We start from the raw sequence: 23,663 nt of genomic DNA, 5'->3' as shown, positions 1-23,663 counted from the left end.
CCCCTCTTTTACGCTACTGCTACTCTCTGTTCATCATATATGCATAGTCACTTTAACCATATCTACATGTACATACTACCTCAATCAGCCTGACTAACCGGTGTCTGTATGTAGCCTCATTACTTTTATAGCCTCGCTACTGAATATAGCCTGTCTTTTTACTGTTGTTTTATTTCTTTACCTACCTATTGTTCACCTAAAACCTTTTTTGCACTATTGGTTAGAGCCTGTAAGTAAGCATTTCACTGTAAGGTCTACACCTGTTGTATTCGGCGCGCGTGACAAATAAACTTTGATTTGATTTGATCCTAACTGACCTAAAACAGGGATTTTTTACTAGGATTAAATGTCAGTAATTATGAAAAACTGAGTTTAAATGTATTTGGCTAAGGTGTATGTAATCTTCCGACTTCAACTGTATACTAGTGGCAAAAGTATTCTTAAGGTTTGCAAAATAGTCACAATGTAGGCCTACATTTCTAGTCAGGACTATATCTGGCTTTAACTGATACCTTTGATTACTTATATGTCATAATCTGTCAGTTTAATTCGGACAGACAGAGAGCCTCTACCAGACCTCTGTGGCCTCACACTTTCGGGTCACGAGAACATACCCACAGACCCTCTCACAAGGGGATGACATGCATGACCACTGACTGTGGAAAACAGGATACATAGACCGTCGCAACAGGAAATGTTGCACTCCGTCTATCTATTCTGTTTGACCAAAATTTCTCCAGATCAATGTCCACACTGTGCTGGTTTTGACATAATTTACGTAATCATCCTCTGACAAACTCTCTTGAACAACTAGAGTAATTTAGCTTGAATAGTTGGAAACATGTTATAGCCCAGTAAAACATTCGCTCACACTTTATTTGGATAGTCCGGATTTTCCAACTCATTATGTTGATAAGCAACTTCTTGCTAAGGTCATGATTAGGGTTAGGTTCAGAATCAGGGTTAGGATAATGGTTAGGCTTAGAGCTAAGGTTAGTAGATAGTTAGTTGAAATGTTACTGATGCTGTCTGTAGAGCATCTACAGATGGACTATCCAAACAGTGTTACCAAACATTCTTCATTCTAGTTATTATTTAAAGAGTACTGTTATTAGTTTTGATGTGATAACAACATATTCTAAACCAAGTAATTACATTTAGAAGAAACAAATGAAGACAAATGTGGACACATTTGTATTAGCTGCCAGTGATGAACATAGGTCTACTGCCTAGATGTTAGCTAAAGATAACTTTTAAAGGTACATTTTTACTCTTGATGTAACCCATTGACTCTCAGTCAAAGATACAATATACTATTAATGATCAACAAGAGTAAATTAGCATTTATTTTTCAACAACTTATTATGCAAGACTATCAAATCAAATAATGGATAAGGATATAATGCAAACAACTAACCCAGTGATCTACAAAGGCCAAATTGCCTCTGTCATTACATCAACTCTTTCCTTCATTCAATAAAAAGTAGCAAGAATACCAACACTAGTTATACAGATATATCTCTGAGCTGAAACCAGCAGAAAAACATATTTCATAACATTACAATCTGTATCAAAGGATGCTCATGGGAAGAAACGCCTCCTGTCTCTCTCAGTCCAGCCAGCCTCACTCTTACCGTCACTCTCATAAGTCTTCCAGGAGCAGCATGGATAGTAGTACGCTCTCTGTGAATGCAGGAGAATCTCATTGAGTCGGTTAAAGCAAATTGCCACAGAGGGCAAGAAATCTGAGATTTCTATAACTCACTGAATTAACTAGGGAACTAAAAACTTCCTTAATTTTACCAATTTAAGATGGAACTCAAAAGATTTTCTTCTTCTTCTCCTTCTCCTTCTTCCTTAAACCAGATGGTAACTAAACAGCTTGCCACAAAGCAAAGCTTGATTAGAGGTAGTGGTCGATGTAGTCGTCTGTGATCTGATTTCTGCTCCCTCTGTGGAGCCACTTGCTCCTTCCAGGCCTTATACTGCAGGTGCAATCCAGTAGTATGCCATAGACTCCATTAGATTACCATATGATGAACTGAACACCAAGGGCCCTTATTGATTTGGATGTATATCAGAGAGTTGTTTATAATAGAACGGAGTGGACACACACTGCTACGGGCGTGGGTTATCCAAATGTAAGTCGTAGTTATTTGTTTTGTCTACTGTCTACCAAGATAATAAATAACTGGTTGTATGCATATGCCGGAGGATAATCAGAATATCAGATCCCCAAAAAACATTCTCGAAAAAGAGAGCAACTGTCAAGAAAATTATGGTTTTGAGGGCATGGCCTGGATAGACAGGCTGCAGAGAGGACCCTGACCCTGTTTTACTCCCTGACTGTCACCAGCAGTTTCGTTGGCCGTCATCTCTTTCACAATGACATGGAGCCGACCCTGACAGGCGTGCAAGGGGACATCCAGATTTCTCACTTCTTATTCCCGATTCCTCATTTTCCCCCAATGCACTCGGCTTTACAAGATCCAACCATCAGACAAGGCTTGGATAGAAGACAAAGTTAAATCACATGGCCGATTGACAAGCACGCACACACGCACGCACGTGTGCACACAAACATACACTATGTTTTCCATTAAACTCTGCTTCATGGACCCTTGTCCCAACAGCCATAAGTTCCTCTTTCTATATGCATTGCTCAAGTCAGGCAGGGATGACTCATAGTGCGAACATTATTCATGTTTTCTGTTATCTTAACCTCTCACAAACAATCTGCATGTGTTTTCAAGGCCCTCGTGTGTCCATTGTGTTGCACAAAACAGTAAAAAAATATTTTTCAAGACGGTATGGATAAAAACACAGCAAACAGAGGCCATAGAAGGCACAGTATGTGGGTATGTACGGGTGTATTGTGGTGGAAGGTGGGGTGTGTGTTTTTGTGTTTGGAAAAGTTGGAAATGCCAGAGCCCATATGTGTCTGCAAGCAGGAGTTGTGACAGAGAGAGCTTTCAATTTTGTGCAAATATGGGATATACATTTTAAAATAGATTATAAATATTGCCTGATCATGATGGAGCGGTCCCCAACCCTGTACCCTAGATACCCACCTGAGCGACCCACACACTAAGGAGAAATCCTTATCTGTTTCATCGGCGTACTGCAAGTAGCCTATATCCAGCCAAGACAGAAAAATAAAGGTGGTCAGTGACCCACTAAAGCAGCACTGCCCCCTCAAGTGTCTGAGCCTGCCTGGCAGGATTGGTCCAATAAAGCCAAAGCCCCCAGATGGCTGAGCACAATATACAAGGAATTTCTCAAAGCTGCTAATGAGAACCTTGATGACCTTGTACCTAGTCAGTAGGGATTATGCTGGGGTGCCCCCACCCAGGTAGTGGCAGTGCTGGCAACACTAGCTGCAGTTACCCTTGGGGAGGGGGTCACACTTGAACAATCAGAGAAGGGGCAAATTATTGTGGCCCCTGTGGCACAAATTGGAAAATATTCACAACAGGGAACCAGTGTGTGTGTTTCAGGGTAGAGGGGTGTATCTGAACGCCATCAATTAGGACTTTACATTGGTTAATCATTCTCCCCATTGTTGCTCAATTTGCATGCCTTCTCAAACAGCTACAATTGTACAGTTGAAGTTGGAAGTTAACATACACCTTAGCCAAACACATTTAAACTCAATTTTTCACAATTCCTGACATTTAATCAGAGTAAAAATCATAAGGTCAGTTAGGATCACCACTTTATTTTAAGAGTGTGAAATGTCAGAATAATAGTTGAAAGAATGATTTATTTCAGCTTTTATTTCTTGCATCACATTCCCAGTGGGTCGGAAGTTTACATACACTCAATTAGTATTTGGTAGCATTGCCTTTAAATTGTTTAACGTTTTGGGTACCCTTCCACAAGCTTCCTGACAGAGCTGGTGTAACGGAGTCAGGTTTGTAGGCTCGCACACGCTTTTTCAGTTCTGCCCACAAATTTTCTATAGGATTGAGGTCAGGGCTTTGTGATGGCCACTCCAATACCTTGATTTTGTTGTCCTTAAGCCATTTTGCCACAACTTTGGAAGTATGCTTGGGGCCATTGTCCATTTGGAAGACCCATTTGCAACCAAGCTTTAACTTCCTGATTGATGTCTTGAGATGTTGCTTCAATATATCCACATAATTTTCCTACCTCATGATGCCATCTATTTTGTGAAGTGCACCAGTCCCTCCTGCAACAAAGCACCCCCGCAACATGATGCTGCCACTCCCGTGCTTCACGGTTGGGATGGTGTTCTTCGGCTTGCAAGCCTCCCTTTTTCCTCCAAACATAACCATGGTCATTATGGCCAAACAGTTCTATTTTTGTTTCATCAGACCAGAGGACATTTCTCCAAAAAGTACAATCTTTGTCCCCATGTGCAGTTGCAAACCGTAGTCTGGCTTTTTTATGGCAGTTTTGGAGCAGTGGCTTCTTCCTTGCTGAACTGCCTTTCAGGTTATGTTGATATAGGACTCGTTTTACTGTGGATATAGATACTTTTGTACCCGTTTCCTCCAGCATCTTCACAAGGTCCTTTGCTGTTGTTCTGGGATTGATTTACACTTTTCGCACCAAAGTACATTCATCTCTAGGAGACAGAACGCGGCTCCTTCCTGAGCGGTATGACGGCTGCGTGGTCCCATGGTGTTTATACTTGCGTACTACTGTTTGTACAGATTAACGTGGTACCTTCAGGCATTTGGAAATTGCTCCCAAGGATGAACCAGACTTGTGGAGGTCTTGGCTGATTTCTTTTGATTTTCCCATGATGTCAAGCAAAGAGGCAATGAGTTTGAAGGTAGGCCTTGAAATACATCCACAGGTACACCTCCAATTGACTCAAATTATGTCAATTAGCCTATCAGAAGCTTCTAAAGTCATGACATCATTTTCTGGAATTTTCCAAGCTGTTTAAAGGCACAGTCAACTTAGTGCATGTAAACTTCTGACCCACTGAAATTGTGATACAGTGAATTATTGTCTGTAAACAATTGTTGGAAAAATGACTTGTGTCATGCACAAAGTAGATGTCCTAACCGACTTTCCAAAACTATAGTTTGTTAACAAGAAATGTGTGGAGTGGTTGAAAAAGGAGTTTTAATGACTCCAACCTAAGTGTATGTAAACTTCCGACTTCAACTGTATATGCATTCGCATATATCAAGTCTCTCTTGAGTTGGGATCAGGGATGTTTGTGGGGGAAGGGTGGGGAGTGTGTGTGTGTGTGTGTGTGTGTGTGTGTGTGTGTGTGTGTGTGTGTGTGTGTGTGTGTGTGTGTGTGTGTGTGTGTGTGTGTGTGTGTGTGTGTGTGTGTGTGTGTGTGTCCCATGTCTGTTGCTATGGGGTAATGATGTTAGGGACAATACAGGAGGAATCACAATAATTGTTTGCCAAAATAATAATTACTTGCCAAAAATGAAAATGTTGTAATGCCAATCCTGGTTATAGGTAACAATCTTTCATATGAGCTGCCAACATTATTACGCATATTATTTGTTAATTTTGGAAATAAATTAAGACATGCAAGATTTTTTAATATACATTATATTTACCCCCAAAATATGGGGAATTGGAAATGATGCAGACAATTACATTGATGGAAGCTACAATCTATCTGCAATATTAAAGCTGATCTACCCCCTTAAAAAATGTGTCTGCATCATTAAAAAATATATAGAATAAAAAAGTAGAAACAGTGTTATAGATTAATGTCATACTTTTTCTTGATACGATGTTTTATTCTAAACACACACTCAGGCAGGTGTTTGAAAGAGGTCTCTGAGCACTACTCACCCATCCTTGGACAGGTGCTGTCTAAAGAAGTCATTGGCAGGTAGTTTGACGGCGTGACCAGAGTCAGGTTCACAACAGCACCTAATGGTCAAAGAAGAGAGGCGCAGAATCACACACAAACGTGTGTGCGCACATACACACGCACGCACACACACTTCCATTGGTGTGTCAATCAGTATGGATCTCACAAATAATCTTACGGAAGAGTTATCATTACAGATAGTATTTATGGGAATCCAACCTCATTCCCAGGCTCAAGAGAGAGAGAGCCGTCTGGTGGACGAGATTACTGAGTGCCATACCTTAAAATATCTAGAAACTTCTGTACTGTAACTGTCAAATGCACCATCTGGTGGTCGAACTAGAAAGGCATGATGATACAGTCTAGGCCGCCTGACATTTTTGTCAGGAGTCAATTTGTATTCCATAGATCATGGCGTTAACGGCATCATGAATCATAACGCCTGGGTCCCCAATATTTACTTCCCCATCCATCACCTTCCAGGTCACTGGCACAGTGTGAATACAACAACACAAGCCTTAAAACCTTTTTGGCAGAGAGGGTGCCTTTTTGCCCTGAAGGCACAGTTTCTGTCCCATTTGGCTGCATTTAAATAAGCTCCCCTATTTTGAAAGCACAATATGGATGTATAATCATATTCAAGATGATTTCTTTATCAACATTAACGTGTTATTGCCCTGGTGGATTTATCTACCCCCTAAAAAAAATGTCTGCGTCATTTAAAAAATAAAATGTTTAATGACATTTCATTTGTCACCATATAATAGAATAAAAGAGTAGTGCTGCGGTCTAAGACACTACATCTTAGTGCAAGAGGTGTCACTACAGTCCCTGGTTCGAATCCAGGCTGTATCACATCCGGCCGTGATTGGGAGTACCATAGGGCGCGCACAATTGGCCCAACGTCGTCTGGGATAGGCCGTCATTGTAAATAAGAATTTGTTCTTAACTGACTTGCCTAGTTAAATAAAGGTTTAATAAATACAAAATATCTTTCGATTTTCTATTGAGGTGACCTTATAGGCTACTATTTAAGGCAGAGGTGTAAAGTAACTAATTACAAATATACTCTCGTTACTGTCACTGAGTACTTATACTTTTTTTGAGTATTTTTCAAGTCATTCATTTTACTTCTACTATAGTGAAATGTCCTTAAAGTACTCTTTCCGCAACTGTATTTAAGATACATGACTGATACAAACATTCACATGAAACAGAAGCATTATTACTGGACATAAGCCTACAGCACTGCAGGCAAATGTCAAACCTGGGGTGTAATCATTACACGGATTATGTTGCAAAACGTAACGTTTCGTCTGTTGCAAAACGTTTGGCAACAGCAACCGTTCACTCTAAACGGAAAACGCAAACGAGTTTATATTGGACAAATCCAGGTAGGTCGCTCCCCGTTTTGTCCCGTTTGCTGTTTGGCTCTTAAACGGTAAACGGTTTCCGTAATGAATAGACCTCAGAAACCTCCATCGCAAACATAAGTACCTAAACTACATTTTGTCACCCCTCCTGTCAGGAATAAAAATACACTTCCGGTGACGTGGCTCCTCTGGAAAAGGGGAAGCCGTGGCAGGAATGTTAGCTGCGGAATCAGCTGGAGCGCTAGTCTACCTCACTGAGCTGGATGGCAGGGACACACTGGTGGAAGAACTTCAGGAATCACAACAGGGTAAAACATATTCATATAACATTACTTATGTACTTTTTCTTGTAAGTTGACTGCGTGATTTTAGCAATCCAAACTAACTGACTTCAACTTCTAAGGCTTGAAATGCTAACGTTAGGCTTGGCTAGTTAAGCGTGCTAGCTGAGTTTGTTTATAGACAGCCATTTGGGCGTCACGACCATAACTTTCCAAGTAGCAGAGCGAATTAAATAGCAACCGGTTGCCAAATAAACAGTAACCTATAAGTAAAAACAAAAGTCACCTAGCTAACGTTAACTAAATAAATCAATGCGATGCACATCTAACGTAGCAGATACAGCTGTTACTACAGTGAGTGAGATGTGTTACATTGTAATTAACGTTAGCTGGCCTACAAATTGTTACTTTTTTGCAATTCATCAAAATGTTACAATGTTTGGGCCTTTCCGGAACGTGTGCAACACTCGCTTGTGCTATGTCGTCTCAACTTTTACTGTGCGAGCTGTCTGGCATCACACAACAGCATATCATCAGCATCCCATATCTATCGTTGATGTAAACATGCATTTTACTCGTTCCTGCAAGCCATGTTTGCGAATTCTTCACAACAGCCTCCAACGTTTTAGTGTTGTCTTTCTCCCTTATATTTGTGATTTTCGTCGACCGTGAACAGCGCTCTGATGAACACGTTCAAAATGCGACGCAGGCGCGCTGACGTCTAGATGGGGTACCGCAGGCCAAGGGGCTCGCGGGCATTATCACACACAACCATATAAAGTTAATATAATAATACTTTTCTGAATTAAACGTCAACCATAGTTATTTGGTTTAGTTCAAGTCACGATGCTGTGTAATAGGTCCCCTTAGACACGTTTTCTTAGACATTAACAGACCTAAGCAGTTGCTCATGGAGCACTTTTTCCATCTGTTTTGGTGGAATAACTACCCTACCAAGGGATTTATTTTGTCCAGTCCATTTTTACTGTCATCACCCATTACTGGTCACACACAATATCGCAACCTTAGCCAAAAATGTCTATACAAACTGTTTGGCAGTGAATGTGCATGCAATTTATTTGAGAAAGCATCTATGTTGAGTTAAGAATGCATGCAGGCCTATCTACATTATATGATGACCTCTCCGTCTTGCAAAATTGTCCTTGTTGGTTGCAGGTGCTCTTTGGAACGAGGGACAGATGAAATCAAGAGGCGGTAGGCCCAGCCGGGCGTTGGCTGTACTGTTCACAGGTGCTGCCCTGCTGGTCATCTCCTCCAGAGGGGTGTCCAGTGGGAAGATGATGTCCCAGGCAGCCATGGCTCATGCCACAGCCACAGCCGCTGGATCAGGCCAAGGGCTTCCAGATGAGTTCCTAGGCTTCCAGGCCTTAGCTGACTTCTTTGCAAGTGAGCGTGCCGATGTCTGGCTCTGCTCTCTGGTTGGGTCTGTTGCTGTAGGACTCACTGGAATTTTCCCCCTTCTTGTTATTCCTATTGAGGCAGGAGAGGCCCTCGAGACAGCGGGTAAGTTGTGACCTAAACTGATATGTAACCTTGCTGTTGCCAGACTAATGTAGGCCTACTCTTTCCTCTGAAAATGAGCCACACTGGTTATGCCTTGATCACCACACACCCAGAATTAGACATCCTGAGGTAGCCTAGAGTGACTGACTTACCATCAAGGGGCCTTTGTGAGCTGGGCATCATTTTTAATCATAAAATACGGTTCTGCACCGTTTTTTCTGAAAAGCCATTTAAATGTGGAGCAATGGCACCTCTATTTTTCTCTGAGTAAACTGCTGCTAATGAGATGAACCATGTGGTTCTGAACTCTGCCTGACCACACCCTTTAAAATACAGCCTTCAAGTAGAATATATAGAGGCCACAGTCACTAAGCTGCGTTGCTGATTGTTGTTGTTGTTGCCTTGAGTATTTAACCATGTGAGATACCAGTACTATTTATGTGCATAGTGTTACAAACTGTAACATTTTGGTCAAATGTCAATGATTCCTTTGCATCATTGTGATTATGCTTTTAGATCACACAAATCCTGCAGTGTTTGTTTTAAAAATATATATATAAAAAAAATATAAAAAATTCTGAAGGTATCACTGACATAAGCCTAGTTGGATAATGGATAAATGTGTCAATGTGAATGGTGCTGAATTGGGTGTGTCCTCATTTCCATGCTGCATTCTTCACTCTCAAAGAAGAGAAACCAGGCCACTATGTATTGCATTTCTACACCTCTCAGAAAACACAATTAACACTGAAGGGCACTGGCTTTGCCTGTCCTGGTCCTTTGTGCTTATTAGTATTGTTAAGGAGAAATAAGTCAGATAACTAATGCCATAGCAAAGGCAGTTGCATTCTCTGAATCTGTTCATTAAAAAGTTTTAAAAAATCGAGGCAATAAATTGAGAAATTACCCAGTAGGCCTGTCATAGTCATCATTAAGTCATACTTCATGCAAAGATGAAAATGTTTAAATAGACAAACATGTAATGGCTCTTAATTTTAAAGCTAGAAATAGAAAATCACTTATTTTGCAGATTTATTTTAAATGAAGCTTGTAAATGTTTTAGCTCAAATAGGGAAGAACCAGCATTTTTGTATATCATGGATGATGCAGCCTACCTCAACTACACTTTTCATAATTGCCATCTCTTTCTCACTTGTTATTCTCCGTGTGTCTCCAGCTGGCTGTCGGAAGCTAAAGCAGCTCCTGAGCTTTGCCATTGGTGGTCTCTTGGGTGACGTGTTCCTCCACTTGCTCCCGGAGGCTTGGGCACATTCCCACTCCTGCAGCCCAGGTGGGTCAACCTTCTCTCTCTGTTCTTTCTATAACCTTTATCCCTCCTGGAGACATCCCCATTCCAAATTTCCTGTGCTTATTTCTCCCCACCAGTATACCTCTTCTGACCCGTCACACAGACCAGTGGAATGCCTGTGTCCTTAGGCTTGTCTACTTATCTGACATGTCAGCAATATTGTAAAGATAGTCTGTTTGCAAAAACAGTTGATTTCGACACTTTTCAAACTGACAGAGACAGACAGGGAATGACAGCTAACATTCCCAGTATACTACATTTATTTTTTCTATTAAGTTAACATTGGAAGTGCAGATATTCTCTTCAGTATTAACGATTTTTCAAATATAGCATTTTACAATGACTCTTCAAAGCAGTTTTAGTGCAAACGTATACACTGAACAAAAATATAAATGCAACACTTTCAACGATTTTACTGAGTTACAGTTCATATAAGGAAATCAGTCAATATAAGGAAATCAGTCCATTGAAATAATTGCATAAGGCCCTAATTAAAGGTTAAATAAAATAAAAAAATCTATGGATTTCACATGCCTGGGAATACAGATATGCAGTTATTGGTCACAGCTACCTTAAAAAAAGTTGCAGGAATGAGTCAGAAAAACAGTTAGTAGCTGGTGTGTCCACCATTTGCCTCATACAGATCGACATCTCCTTCACATAGAGTTGATCAGGCTGTTGCTTGTGGTCTATGGAATGTTGTCATACTGCTCTTCAATGTCTGTGCGAAGTTACTGGATATTGGCTGGAACTGAAACACGCTGTCGTACATGTCGATCCAGAGCATCCCTAACATGCTCAAAGAGTGACATGTCTGGTGAGTATGCAGGCCATGGAAGAACAGGGACGTTTTCAGCTTCCATGAACCGTTTACAGATCCTTGCAACATGGGGCCGTGCATGTTATTGTGAATGGCACAATAATGGGCCTCAGGATCTCTTCACAGCATCTCTGTGCATTTAAATTGCCATTGATTAAAATGCAATTGTGTTAGTTGTCCGTAGTTTATCCCTGCCCATACCAAAACCCAACGCTACCATGGGGCACTGAAGATGAGCATTTGCCCATTGAAGTTGGTTATGACGCCGTACTGCACTCGGGTCAAGACCTTTGTGAGGACGACGAGCATGCAGATGAGCTTCCCTGAGACGGTTTCTGTAGAAATTCTACAGTTGTGCAAAACCACAGTTTCGTCCGGTGGCTGGTCTCGGATGATCCCGCAGGTGAAGAAGCCAGGTGTGGAGGTCCACGTGGTCTGCAGTTGTGAAATTGGTTGGACATACTGCCTAATTCTCTAAAATGTTGTTGTGGGTGGCTTATGGTAGAGAAATTAGCATTCAATTCTCTGGCAACCGCTCTGGTGGACTTTCCTGCAGTCAGCATGCCAATTGCACGCTCCCTCAACTAGAGACATCTGTGGCATTGTTATGACAAAACTGCAGATTTTTAGTGGCCTTTTATTGTCCCCAGCTCAAGGTGCACCAGTGTAAGGATCATGCTGTGTAATCAGCTTTTTGAGATGCCACACCTATCAGATGGATGGATTATTTTGGCAAAGGAGAAATGCTCACTAACAGGGATGTAAACAAATTTGTGCACAACATTAGAGAAATATGATTTTTGTGCGTATGGAACATTTCTGGGATCTTTTATTTCAGCTCATAAAACACGTGACCAACACTATGTGTTATATTTTTGTTCAGTGTCTCTTTTTTGTTGATTTAATTTAGGATTACCAGGGATGCGTTCAGAAGGACGCAACATTTTGGAACATTCACATAGCATATATATATTTCTATGTAAACAGACATGCTTCTCTGTCAAGTATAGCAGTGTTTCCAAACTCCAGTACCCAGTCCTCCGGTATTTTTTTTTAAAGAAGAAAGAAAGTAATTGTAACCCTGGAAAGTTAATTCAGGTGTGCTTATCATCAAGCACTCAATGAGATGAATAAGGTGTGCTTGCATTGGGTACTGGCATTGGGAAACACTGATGTATAGTAAGGAATCATGTCCACTCTAGTCATAGCATTTCTATCTGCAACGTTTGACAACAATGTGGCCCAAGATTAAGTTTCCCTGACCTGAGGTCCTCTGGTTGTCATGTAGAAATACACTTTAAAATGCTTTGCTGACTTCTGTGAAGTCTTCAGTGGTGATGACGAGCAACCCTAAGCCATGCCTGCATTCCACTGATCCATGTGAAAGGGGGTCACCATGCAATCCTGGAGAAAGTTTTCCAATTAGTTTGTCATTCCTGTTAAAATAGAGCCTATCTCACACTCTATGTCTCTTCCATCCTCCCTGTGTTCAGACGAGAGCCAGCTCCACTACAGGACCCAGGGCCTGTGGGTTATCATGGGTATGATGTCCTTCCTTCTCCTGGAGAAGATGTTCCCAGATGAGAACAGTCAGGAGGACTCCATTGGTAACAGCCAGCATGTCCCTGTGAGTAGTTCAATGCTGTTTTATTGTCCATGTTGTCTACATGGAAAGTGCAACAGAGTCGAGTCAATGCACCGGATACAACTCTTTAATAGCCCCAAATGATTTAAAGAAATAGTGGGCATGTCTTTCCAAAGAAGGTTAATGTCATGCATCTAATTACACACCTCATCTCATGCTGGAACCCTCACATATTTATTTAGAAGGTGTGTCCAGTGCACCAGTGCTCTTTAATCCCTTCACTGGTACCACAGTGGCACTGCTCTTCCACGCGGTGGGGTGGCTAGAGGATCATTTGGCTCTGTCTAGGGCTTTCTGTTTGGTCTGAGCTGGTCTTCAGTGGATAACTCTGATCTAAACTTAAACAAGGCACATTAGATCATCTTGTTTGATAATGTTGTTGCTGAAGAAACCACAATCAGTTTTTATTCCACTCTTCAGTGATGAATCATTAGCATTTTGACTTCAACAATCAACTTCTGATTTTAAGCCGCTTTAAGGTCATGATTAAACAGTGCTGTGATGACACATTATGTCCTGAATGGGAATCTCCCAGAATTGTCTTATTTATAACTTTATAAGTGGAGTTTGAGTCCAAATGGAAAATAAGAAATCTGAGTCAAACTAATACAATTTTCTACAGATTTGAATGTGAATATTATAAAATATGCATTTAAAAATATATGCACATTTTCCAACCAGAGGTTTGTTTCTATCAAACGGGTGTGTTGTGGATAAAAGGCTGTGATGCAGTGTACATAGAAACCACTTTGGTGCTAAAGTTTGACATGTACCGACTAAAAAACACAAGGTCAATGTGTTTCCATTGCATTTTCCACTATCGATTTGGTTTTTCACACAAACTGTTGCGATTAAATGGCGAACGTGCCCAATCCAGTTTTGGCGTATTCTCTCTAGACAACAGCTTGCTGATAAAGTGGACAGGTTAGGTTATAGGATTGGATGGATAAGATCATTTTTATTCGTTAATTGGCAGCGAAGCACAAATCGTGTCACTAGCATACAAAATAAGATCCTCAATATTTATTGGAAAGGAGCATTAAGCTCACGACCGTGCACCACCCTGTGAAGTTCATCATAACTTCTTTCATCTGAAGCCTAATAAACTGGGCAAGCTTTTTCAAGTTAGGACCACACATCATAGCATCGACGTGACTTCAAATTTACCTCGACATGATGTTAATGCTATCAACAATTGCGCAATAAATAGTTTCCACCTCAATTTGTCGCATAATTAATTTTACCAACACAAAAAGATCCCACCATGTCAAACAAGCAAATTGTCTGACAATTGTGAAATTGTACCGACACTTCCTTTTTCCATCCCAGCTGTTGTGATTTTTTTTTTTTACGCGGTGTAACTTTAATCTGGATTGAAACATGGTTACTGATGCAACCTTATCGCTCCCCTACCCCCACAATCTGATGCAGAGACCCATTGTGCCGTAGCCCTGAGTCTATCTACTAGACACGCTTGGATCAAAGCTGTATTCTATCTCCCCTCCATTTCTCTAATACCAGTGAGACCCTTTTTCATATGGGATTTGGAGTGGGTATTAGTGCAGAGTATTAGCTTCAGGATTCTTTTGAAGTTTTGGGGTATGGAGTGGTTTTGGGTGGTGCATTTTCCCTGTCTGACAGTGTGGATTTAGATGAGTTGAGATGTTCTCTGCTCTGTAGATATGGGAGAGCTTCTTGTGGCGTGTGTAAAACAGAGGTACACAACTGCAGTCTTTTGAAGGCCTTAATGTCTGTAGGCTTCCTTTTTTATCAATTTTATTTCACTGATATAGTCAGCTCTAAGTTGCTGATGAAAAGTTAAGGGTGAAAACCAGCACTTTAATCATACTGCATTTGTGATCCCATATGCTAAAATGTTCTGTTATTCAAGAGATAATCCTTAATTTAATTTCAGGTATTTCTGTTTCTTATCGTTGTGCCCCATACATCTCGCAAAAGGTGTGTGTACCACTTTCCTCTTCCTTCTCTTTTGCTCAGGAGGAGGAAGATTGGCATCCATGTCTGGGCTCATTCATTGTAGCTATTAATAGAGATGGGGAGGAAGCAGCTGCTACATCTACTTCAGAGAGGCCAGAGGAGAGTGTTCAGGGGTGGATAGTGAGACTCAGGGTAGATCAGTGCTCATTCCACAAATGGAGTCTTATCAAGCATGTTTCAATGTCAGTATCAAGATGCCGTTACTATTCAATTCAGGGACATAGGTCATGAATCATGGTCTCACCTGGGGTCAAACTCCCACTCTCCAATGAATTACCCAGCCCATTCACACATTAGGAGACAGATTGATATGTACTGTTTGACTTCTTCCTTGTGGTGTGGTTACAAAAATAGAGAACATTTCCCAGCCACATTTAGAATACAGCAGGCTATTTGCCTCATTTAATTTGACTATTAAATGCCACCGTACTGTAAATGGCTCTAAACGAGGAAGGAACAAGGAAGTCGGCCCTGCTCTGGAAAGGAGAATGGCCTGGGGTAGAATGAATTTGTTTTTTGTTCAAAGCACGCAAATTCAGTGGAAGATGCGACGACTGTGACAGGAATTTTAGGATGTACTGTGCAGTCAGTGGTTGGAGGAGTGAAGCTATGGGTGACATAGAAGAAACACAGTACTGTAGGTTGATTCAATGGAATGTATATGTGTACTATGTAAACCTTTGCATGCTATGGAATTTCCTGCTGATTGGGCTAATACCTGTTTTGTTTTTTTGTCACCCCTTCTCCTCAGACCTCCCATAGCTCAGACTCCAGTAGTGAGGTGTTGTCCCACATCAATGGGCACCATTTTGATACTTGGAGCTCGTCCTCCAAGACAAAAAGCAGCTTGCAGCAAGTTCCAAAGAAAATAAAGGTAAGTTGGATCAAATGGGTGAAGTTTGTCTGACGGGATATTGTTCCTTTTAACAAGCCATATGTAAATGACAAAGGGAGAACAATCTGGAAATCTCCATTGCTTAACCTGTTTGAGCTGCAGCCCGACACCGGTACACTTATGACAACATCCAGCTCAAGTGCAGGGCGCGAAATTCAAAAGATATTTTTTTTAAATATTTAACTTTCACACATTAACAAGTCCAAGACACCAGATGAAAGGTACACATCTTGTGAATCAAGCCAACATGTCCGATTTTTAAAATGTTTTACAGGGAAGACACAATATGTAAATCTATTAGCTAACCACGTTAGCAAAAGACACCACTATTCTTACTCCATCAGTTTTTACTCCATCAGAAGCTATCACAAATTCGACCAAATAAAGATATAAATAGCCACTAACCAAGAAACAACTTCATCAGATGACAGTCTGATAACATATTTATTGTATAGCATATGTTTTGTTCGAAAAATTTGCATATTTCAGGTATAAATCATAGTTTACATTTCAGCTACAATCAGAAATTGCACCGAAAGCAGCCATAATATTTACAGACACCAATGTCAAATACCTAATTACTCATCATAAAACATTTCTGAAAAATACATAGTGTACAGCAATTGAAAGACAGGCATCTTGTGATTCCAGACAATATTTCCGATTTATTAAATGTTTTACAGCGAAAACAAAATGTAGCGCTATATTAGCGTAGCCACAATAGCCAGAAACACTTGGGCGCCCACGACCAGTTCACATGCACGACAGATATTAGAAATAGCATCATAAAATGTTTCTTACTTTTGGTGATCTTCCGTCAGAATGTTGGACAAGGTGTCCTTTGTCCAGAACAGTCGTTGTTTTGATCTGGAACGGCAAATATCCCTCTTCGTTTAGCATGGGCACTTGCCAAGTGGAACGGATCACTCCAACGTCAACAAAGTCAGAGAACGGAACACGGCAAAACTCCCGGAAAATTTTCAATAATCTGATTAAACTATATTGAAAAAACATACGTTACGATGATATGGTCAAATGTATCAAATAAAGTCTAAGACGGAGATGTTAGTCGTCCATAACGGGAGCAAAACAGAAGCCATATCCATGTCCTCTTTCGCGCGCTCCAGAAACAGGAAGTGGACGGTCACGTCAAAGAAATAGCTTTTATTCCACCTCAGACCAAGATAAACACAAAATTTCTTCTCTCTCAGCCTCTTGACACCCAGAGGAAGGCGTATGAAGTGTACGTAGACTCTTACGTGTCATGACCATGTATAGGCAGGAAGTTGAACAGAGCATATATTTCTGACATTCCACTTCCTGGTCAAGAAAAGTGCTGCAGAATGAGTTCTGTTTCACTCAGAGAAATAATTCAAACGGTTTTAGAAACTAGAGTGTTTTCTATCCAATAGTAATAATAATATGCATATTGTACGAGCAAGAATTGAGTACGAGGCCGTTTGAAATGGGCATCTTATCTGGCTACTCAATACTTTTAAGAGCCACCAAACTGAAATCCTCTGTACTAAGTAACCCCTTTCACTTTATGTATATGACTTCAGTGTGAGTCAGCTGTGGGATCCTGTATAGACTTGGTTCTGTGTCTCTATCTGGCAGATGCGTGGGTACCTGAACCTGCTGGCCAACTGCATCGACAACTTCACCCATGGCCTGGCTGTGGCAGGGAGCTTCCTGGTCAGCAGGAAGGTGAGTTGGTCTGCAGCACAAATAAAGGCAATGAAGTCTGTCCAGGTGCTCTATACTAAATAGTCCCCATGTGTGGGTTTTTAATAAATGCAAATAAAACCTAATAGCAGTTACTAATTTCAATGCAAGCATTTCAACAAAATGCACCTTGGTCATAAACAATGCATACAATACTTCAACTTAGAGCAGACTTATTACATACTACAGTATGAAAGGTGGTTGTTTTGGCATTTGAGGCTCATGCCCATCTCGTGCCCATGATTGGCATAGGACCCAACCCCCTTTGCAGACTTGTAGATAGCTGTATCAGCGCTCACTTAGCCATAACATTCACTATTCTCAGCTCAGTCAACTATGAGCATGATACTGCACCCCTGCTTAAGAGACTAGTTTCAACAACACAATTCTATGATTTTGATACTAAGTACGGTATTGTCATTATTACAGAACATTGAGTCAGGACATTGATTTCTACCTTGCTATTTTCTGATGTAGAATAGTGATTACATTACCCACGGTTGTGGGGGAGAAAGTCCAGCTGGAGAGGCATACGGCTAACAGCATGAGCCAAAGGGAGAGTTTGCCAGAGAGGAAGTAAACTAGCTAGATGTCTCTACATCGCTCACACACATGGGCATCCCACTTATTTTGGTTTCCATCTGCACTCATATTTCTATATGCAGGCATGATGGTGTTTATCAAAGTAGAAGCCCAGTTGGATGCATGAAACAAACATTGTCATGTATACACACTGTAATGTAGTACAGGAGAGGCGTTATCAGAGTTTGAGTAGTATAGGATTGGAAACACGTCTTGTACAGTATATATTTTGCAGAGCCTGATCAGAGACATGTTATGTGTATTTCCTGACAGGTTGGGTGTCTCACCACCTTTGCCATCCTGCTCCATGAAATCCCCCATGAGGTAAGTTCAAACTCGCTATTTTTAGGGGATGTGACCTATTTATTTTGAATATTTTGTTTGTAACATACTTCATGCAATGAAAGCTAATTATGACTGTTTTTTTGAGTCATGAATTGATTCAGTTCTAGTTGATCTCCCCATCTTTTTTTTCTTACATAAATGGGATCTGTGATGCATTGCTGACATGATGTTTGCTCATCTCTAGGTGGGTGATTTTGCCATCCTGCTGCGTGCGGGGTTTGACCGCTGGAGTGCCGCCCGCATGCAGCTATCCACAGCCCTGGGAGGGGTGCTGGGGGCTTGTTTCGCCCTATGTGCCCAGTCTCCCAGAGGGACAGGTGAGCCGCCTAGCATCCTCCCTATACAAAACAGCAGCAGAGCACTGAAACTAGAGCTCCACACCAGGTGCTTGACTTGGACTGAAATAAGGAACGGTATTTATTTTGGGTGCCGGTACTGTTTATATTTAGCTGCAAGAGATCCACAATACTTTTGATTTAATATTCTATAAGCGGTGCAGGAGCTAAAGCAGTAGACCATTAAGTGCTGGTACTCTGCTCCGGTGAGCTCCTGCCCATGTCGAGAACTGTCCACACCCTTGGCATAGGCTATCAAGGAACCATATAGTCTTCAGTGCTTTGGCAGCCAAGCAGCATGAAAAGCTTTGTTTAATTATTAAGCAAAATGTCTTTAATTTCTCTTTATCCTGTGTAGAAAATGCAACAGCGTGGATCTTACCATTCTCCTCGGGAGGCTTCCTGTACATAGCCCTGGTCAATGTGGTGCCTGACCTCCTGGAGGAGACCAGCCTCGGGTATGTACACTGGTCAGTCTGGACAGCAGCTGACCACCATGCAAATACCCACTAAGAGACTAAATATGCAGAGGGGGAAAAAAGTGTTACGCTAATATGAAAATGAATGGGCAGACACTGAAGCAAAAACATGTTTCTTATTTGTTTCCAGACACTCCCTGTTGCAGATCCTGCTCCTGTGCTGTGGCATTGCCGTCATGGCCGTTTTGTCTGCCGTAGTGGATTGAGCTCAAAAGACAAGCCTGCTTTACCAAAATATAATTGAGAACATCACCGCAACATTCACTGGACTGGGAAGCAATCCCCCTTTCTATAAAGTTAAGTCCTCCGATTGCATTCAATTGCCCTTTTTATTATTATATGGAACTTTGTTTTAATACTCCACCTAGTGCCAAAACATCCTATCAGCATGACCATCAACATGGAAGCGATCTGACAATCAGAACGGCACCTTGAATCATGATACCTGCTTTTTCTATCAGGACTCTAGACCAACTGTGTCCACCTTGTCTGCTGATCTCTGACTACTGTCTGTGTGGACACTAATGTGCCAAACCCAGACAGACAGACATTTTGAAATGGCAAGAGAGCTGAAGAAAGCTTATTGAAGCTTTCATGGAAGTAACTGGACTATCTGAGAGCATCAGACCATAATGGGCAGACACTCAGTCTCATTCTGTTTTATTGCACATACTCAAACAGGTCATATCGGACACTTATGAGCAGCTCATGCATACTGGTACAAACTTAATCTCACATGGCTTTACCAAACTAAAATGCATACACATTTCCTTACATTCTTCAAATTGAATGCTCATGTGCTGCTTTCTATTTGTCTCTTTCAGGCTAATTTATATTTGTGTCTTATTGGTTTCTGTATCTGCTTATACTGCTAAGTATTTCAGAAAGTAACATGGTGCAATGTTTTTGTCAAATTCTGTTGTGACTCCCATCACGCACCATTGCGTTTTGTATAGGGTTAATCTGTTACATTGATGTATATTCAAGCAAAAAGAGCATGTATTTTTCAATTGCATACAATGCTAATTTGTTAAGAGACACTCAGACAGATATATTTGGAACTCCTTAATTTCAGGAAAATATGGTTTAGAAATGTTATAATAATATTATGCAAAATATTTTTGTGATCTTGATTTTACTATTGTGATTTCAGAAAGTATTCACACCCCTTGACTTTTTTCATGTTTGTTACAAAGTGGGATTGAAATATTTTTTTATCAGCAATCTACAATACTCACGTCAAAGTTTAAAAATATATATATATTGGAAAATAATTCACTGTCTTGATTAGATAAGTATCCAACCCCCTGAGTCTGTTAAACACCTTTGGCAGCGATTACAGCTGCGTCTCTGGGTAAGTCTAAGAGCTTTGCACACCTGGATTGTACTATAGTTGCCCATTTTATTTTTAAAAAATCAAGTTGGTGGTTGATCATTGCTAGACAGCCATTTTCAATTATTGCCATAGATTTTCAGTTAGATTTAAGTCAAATGAAACTAGGCCACTTGGGAGCATTCAATGATGTCTTGGTGATCAACTCGTGTTGAGAATATGAAGTGCTACACTGTTGTGTTGGACCCAAACATAATGCTTTGTATTCAGGACAAAAAGTTCAATTATTTGCCACATTTTTTTCAGTATTACTTAAGTGCCTTGTCTCAAACAGGATGCATGTTTTGGAATATTTGTATTATTTTCAGTCTGTCATTTGTCAGTATTGTGGAGTAACTAAAGTACAATGTTGTTCCATCCTCCATTAAACTCTATTTTAAAATCGCCATTAGCCCCATGGTGAAATCCCTGAGCGGTTTCCTTCCTCTCCGGCAACTGAGTTGGGAATGGTGCCTGTATCTTTGTTGTGACTGGGTGTAATGATACACCATCCAAAGTGTTAACTGCATCATGCTCAAAGGGAGATGTAATGTCTGCCCCCCCCCCTCTATTATTGTGCAGAGTCCGTGGAATTTATTTGACTTGTTAAGCACATGTTTACTCCTGAACTTTATTTAGGCTTGCCATAAAAGGGTTGAATACTTAATGAGTCAAGACATTTCAGCTTCTCATTTTAAATCATTTGTAAAGATTTTTTTATTCCACTTTCACATTATGGGGTATTGTGTGTATATCAGTGACCCAAAACCTCAATTTAATAAATGTTTAATTTAGGCTGTAACAATGTGGAAAAAGTCAAATGGTGTGAATACTTTCTAATTGCACTGTATTCACTCTTGGTAGTTGCACGCTCACAAGTTACACTAAGTGAAAGCTATGGAGATTATGCATCAATATGTTATGCAATAAAATTCCACACTAAACATGTTTTCTGTAAGCACATGTTCTGCAGCAAAGAGTCTGGACTTAAAATGTAATGGGAGCCAGAAGAGGGGTGTATTGATTGTTTGTTCACTCTTGACAAGAGCCCGTTGCCATAACGACTCCCCTGCAGATTACCTTCCTTAGTCCTGTGAGAAGCCTACTGCCTGTGGGAGCCTTCCTGTGAGTTAAGACACTGAAGCTCCATTTATACCTGGTTCTAACACGCACCATTTATCCTGATCTTGTCCACATTCTGATTGTGCCCACACTTTTAGACAGGTGGAGATGATTAAAAGACGCACTGTGATCTGGTTGTGATCAGATCTTCCTGACCACCTCCGGAGGTAGTCGGGCACGCTTTGGGAGAATCTCAATTGAATACTCCTCACACGCTTTCGCCTTGCCTTCTTAAACCCATTGGATGAGAAAGGCAGAGGTCCCTCCCCTCTGACATCCTCCAGTGGAGGAGGAGGCGAGTAGAGAGGATGCAATTGAGATTCTCCCATAGTGTCTGGATATCTTACAAGTGTAGATGGATCTGGACTGTGAAACCATTTTTAAATCATCAGTATCAGACCTTCTAAAATCATTGACTTATGGTATCTATTTGTGTCTTAAAATAAACACTATTTTGAAAGAAATTAATATATTTGTCATGCAGGGCGGGACCAAGAAATCTAGTCACAATGCGGACACAGTGGACAGCTATGAGAGACATTTTAATTCCATATGTAGAATGTGGACAAGACCAGGACAAAAGACGCATGTTAGTGCCAGGTATAAATGAGACATGAATGACAACCTATACTGCAAAGCGAGAAAATCCATAAACTTAACACAGTTGACCTCGAGCATAAATCGCCTCACCATCTATCGGAACATTGCACAACATTTCTAACAGGAGATAGATAGGTCTTGATCCCACTAGGTCCTAGGAAAGACAAGTCCAGTTCAGGATCAGCGGACCTCCAAACTCAAATCTGGCACACAATTATACACAAGCCTTGTCCGAAGTAAATGTGTGATACCTTGTATTTAAAGGGATCATGTATTGCACATGGTATACCCAGAGAAAACAAATGCATGTAAAGTCTTTCAAGGACATCTATTGTTGCACAATTGAAAATGTGCCGGTTTTCATTGCTATCTTTACCTCCCTTTACCTCAGATGAACAATTGAGACCCATATGCACAATTTTGAATAGGAATATGTCCCCAAAACTTCATTGATAACACTTTACACTAAGTTGCTCTTATACTTGTGTAATAACAATGTAATTACTCTTAGCAATGTAATTATTCAAGTAATAACATCTAATTAATATGTACACCTTATTGCTTTGTATTGTAAATTAAAACCTATCCCTAAGTACTGATTGAATGTCTCTCCAAAGTTGTGTAAAACTTTTCTTTGATATACGTTAGCAGTGTTTTTGGATCAGCCGAGCCTGAGTGAAGGAGGAATATAGTTTGATTCATCTTAAATATTGATGTTATCATGTAGCCCAGGGGTCTCCAACCTTGTTCCTGGAGAGCTATCCTGCTGTTGGTTTTTACTCCAATCCCAGTTGTAACTAACCTGGTTCAGTTTATCAAGCAGCTAATTATTAAATCAGGTGTGCTAGATTAGGGTTGGAGTGGAAACCTACAGGGCAGTAGCTCTCCAGGAACAGGGCTGGAGAGCCCTGATGTAGGCCTTTGGAAACCCTTGGTCAGTGTGTCTCCATGTTGTTTTATACATTGAAACTTCACTATATTGATAGGCTGTGGGCTCAATTCAATCAAACCTGGATTGTGGTAGTTTGTAAACAAAGACACCAATCATTGCTGTGCTGGGTCCAATTGAATTTCAGCCCGCACCTGTCTCAGTGTGTTTGTCAACTGTGCACAGAAAAGGCTTGTAATGAAATATGTTGGGTTACAAATAGGTTTTGATCCAGCATGTGGTCCATGTGCATGTGTATGTTTCTTCATGATACATAAAACATGGCCCAATATATATACTTAATATGATAGTTAAACAACTGTGTCAGGTCCTTACAGTTGTAGCAGATCACAATGTCCCAAATAATAACAATAATACTAATAATAATACATATGATATAATTTGTATATTAACACAATGTATTCCTATTTAATCAATCATACATGTTTACCCCTAGTAGTATTATTATTATTATTATTAGTGAACAACCTGCGGGAGATATATTGCCAGTG

At 40.6% G+C, this 23,663-nt stretch overlaps 1 protein-coding gene across 1 annotated transcript; it reads left to right on the top strand.

Annotated features, from left to right (window-relative positions):
• Positions 1 to 7,368: 7,368 nt before the first annotated feature.
• On the top strand, positions 7,369 to 22,822 carry LOC120024901 (zinc transporter ZIP13-like). The gene is made up of 10 exons (XM_038969261.1): positions 7,369 to 7,499; positions 8,649 to 8,996; positions 10,174 to 10,287; positions 12,619 to 12,752; positions 15,520 to 15,642; positions 17,281 to 17,370; positions 18,244 to 18,294; positions 18,500 to 18,632; positions 19,009 to 19,108; positions 19,260 to 22,822. The coding sequence occupies exons 1-10, from the start codon at positions 7,406 to 7,408 to the stop codon at positions 19,333 to 19,335; spliced, it is 1,263 nt and encodes a 420-aa protein (XP_038825189.1). The 5' UTR covers positions 7,369 to 7,405; the 3' UTR covers positions 19,336 to 22,822.
• The last annotated feature ends 841 nt before the right edge of the window (positions 22,823 to 23,663 follow it).

This window comes from Salvelinus namaycush, chromosome 30, assembly GCF_016432855.1.
Source record: "Salvelinus namaycush isolate Seneca chromosome 30, SaNama_1.0, whole genome shotgun sequence".
Lineage (NCBI taxonomy): Eukaryota > Metazoa > Chordata > Actinopteri > Salmoniformes > Salmonidae > Salvelinus > Salvelinus namaycush.
Note: the sequence above shows the minus strand (reverse complement) of the source record. Positions and strands in the feature narration are given on the sequence as shown.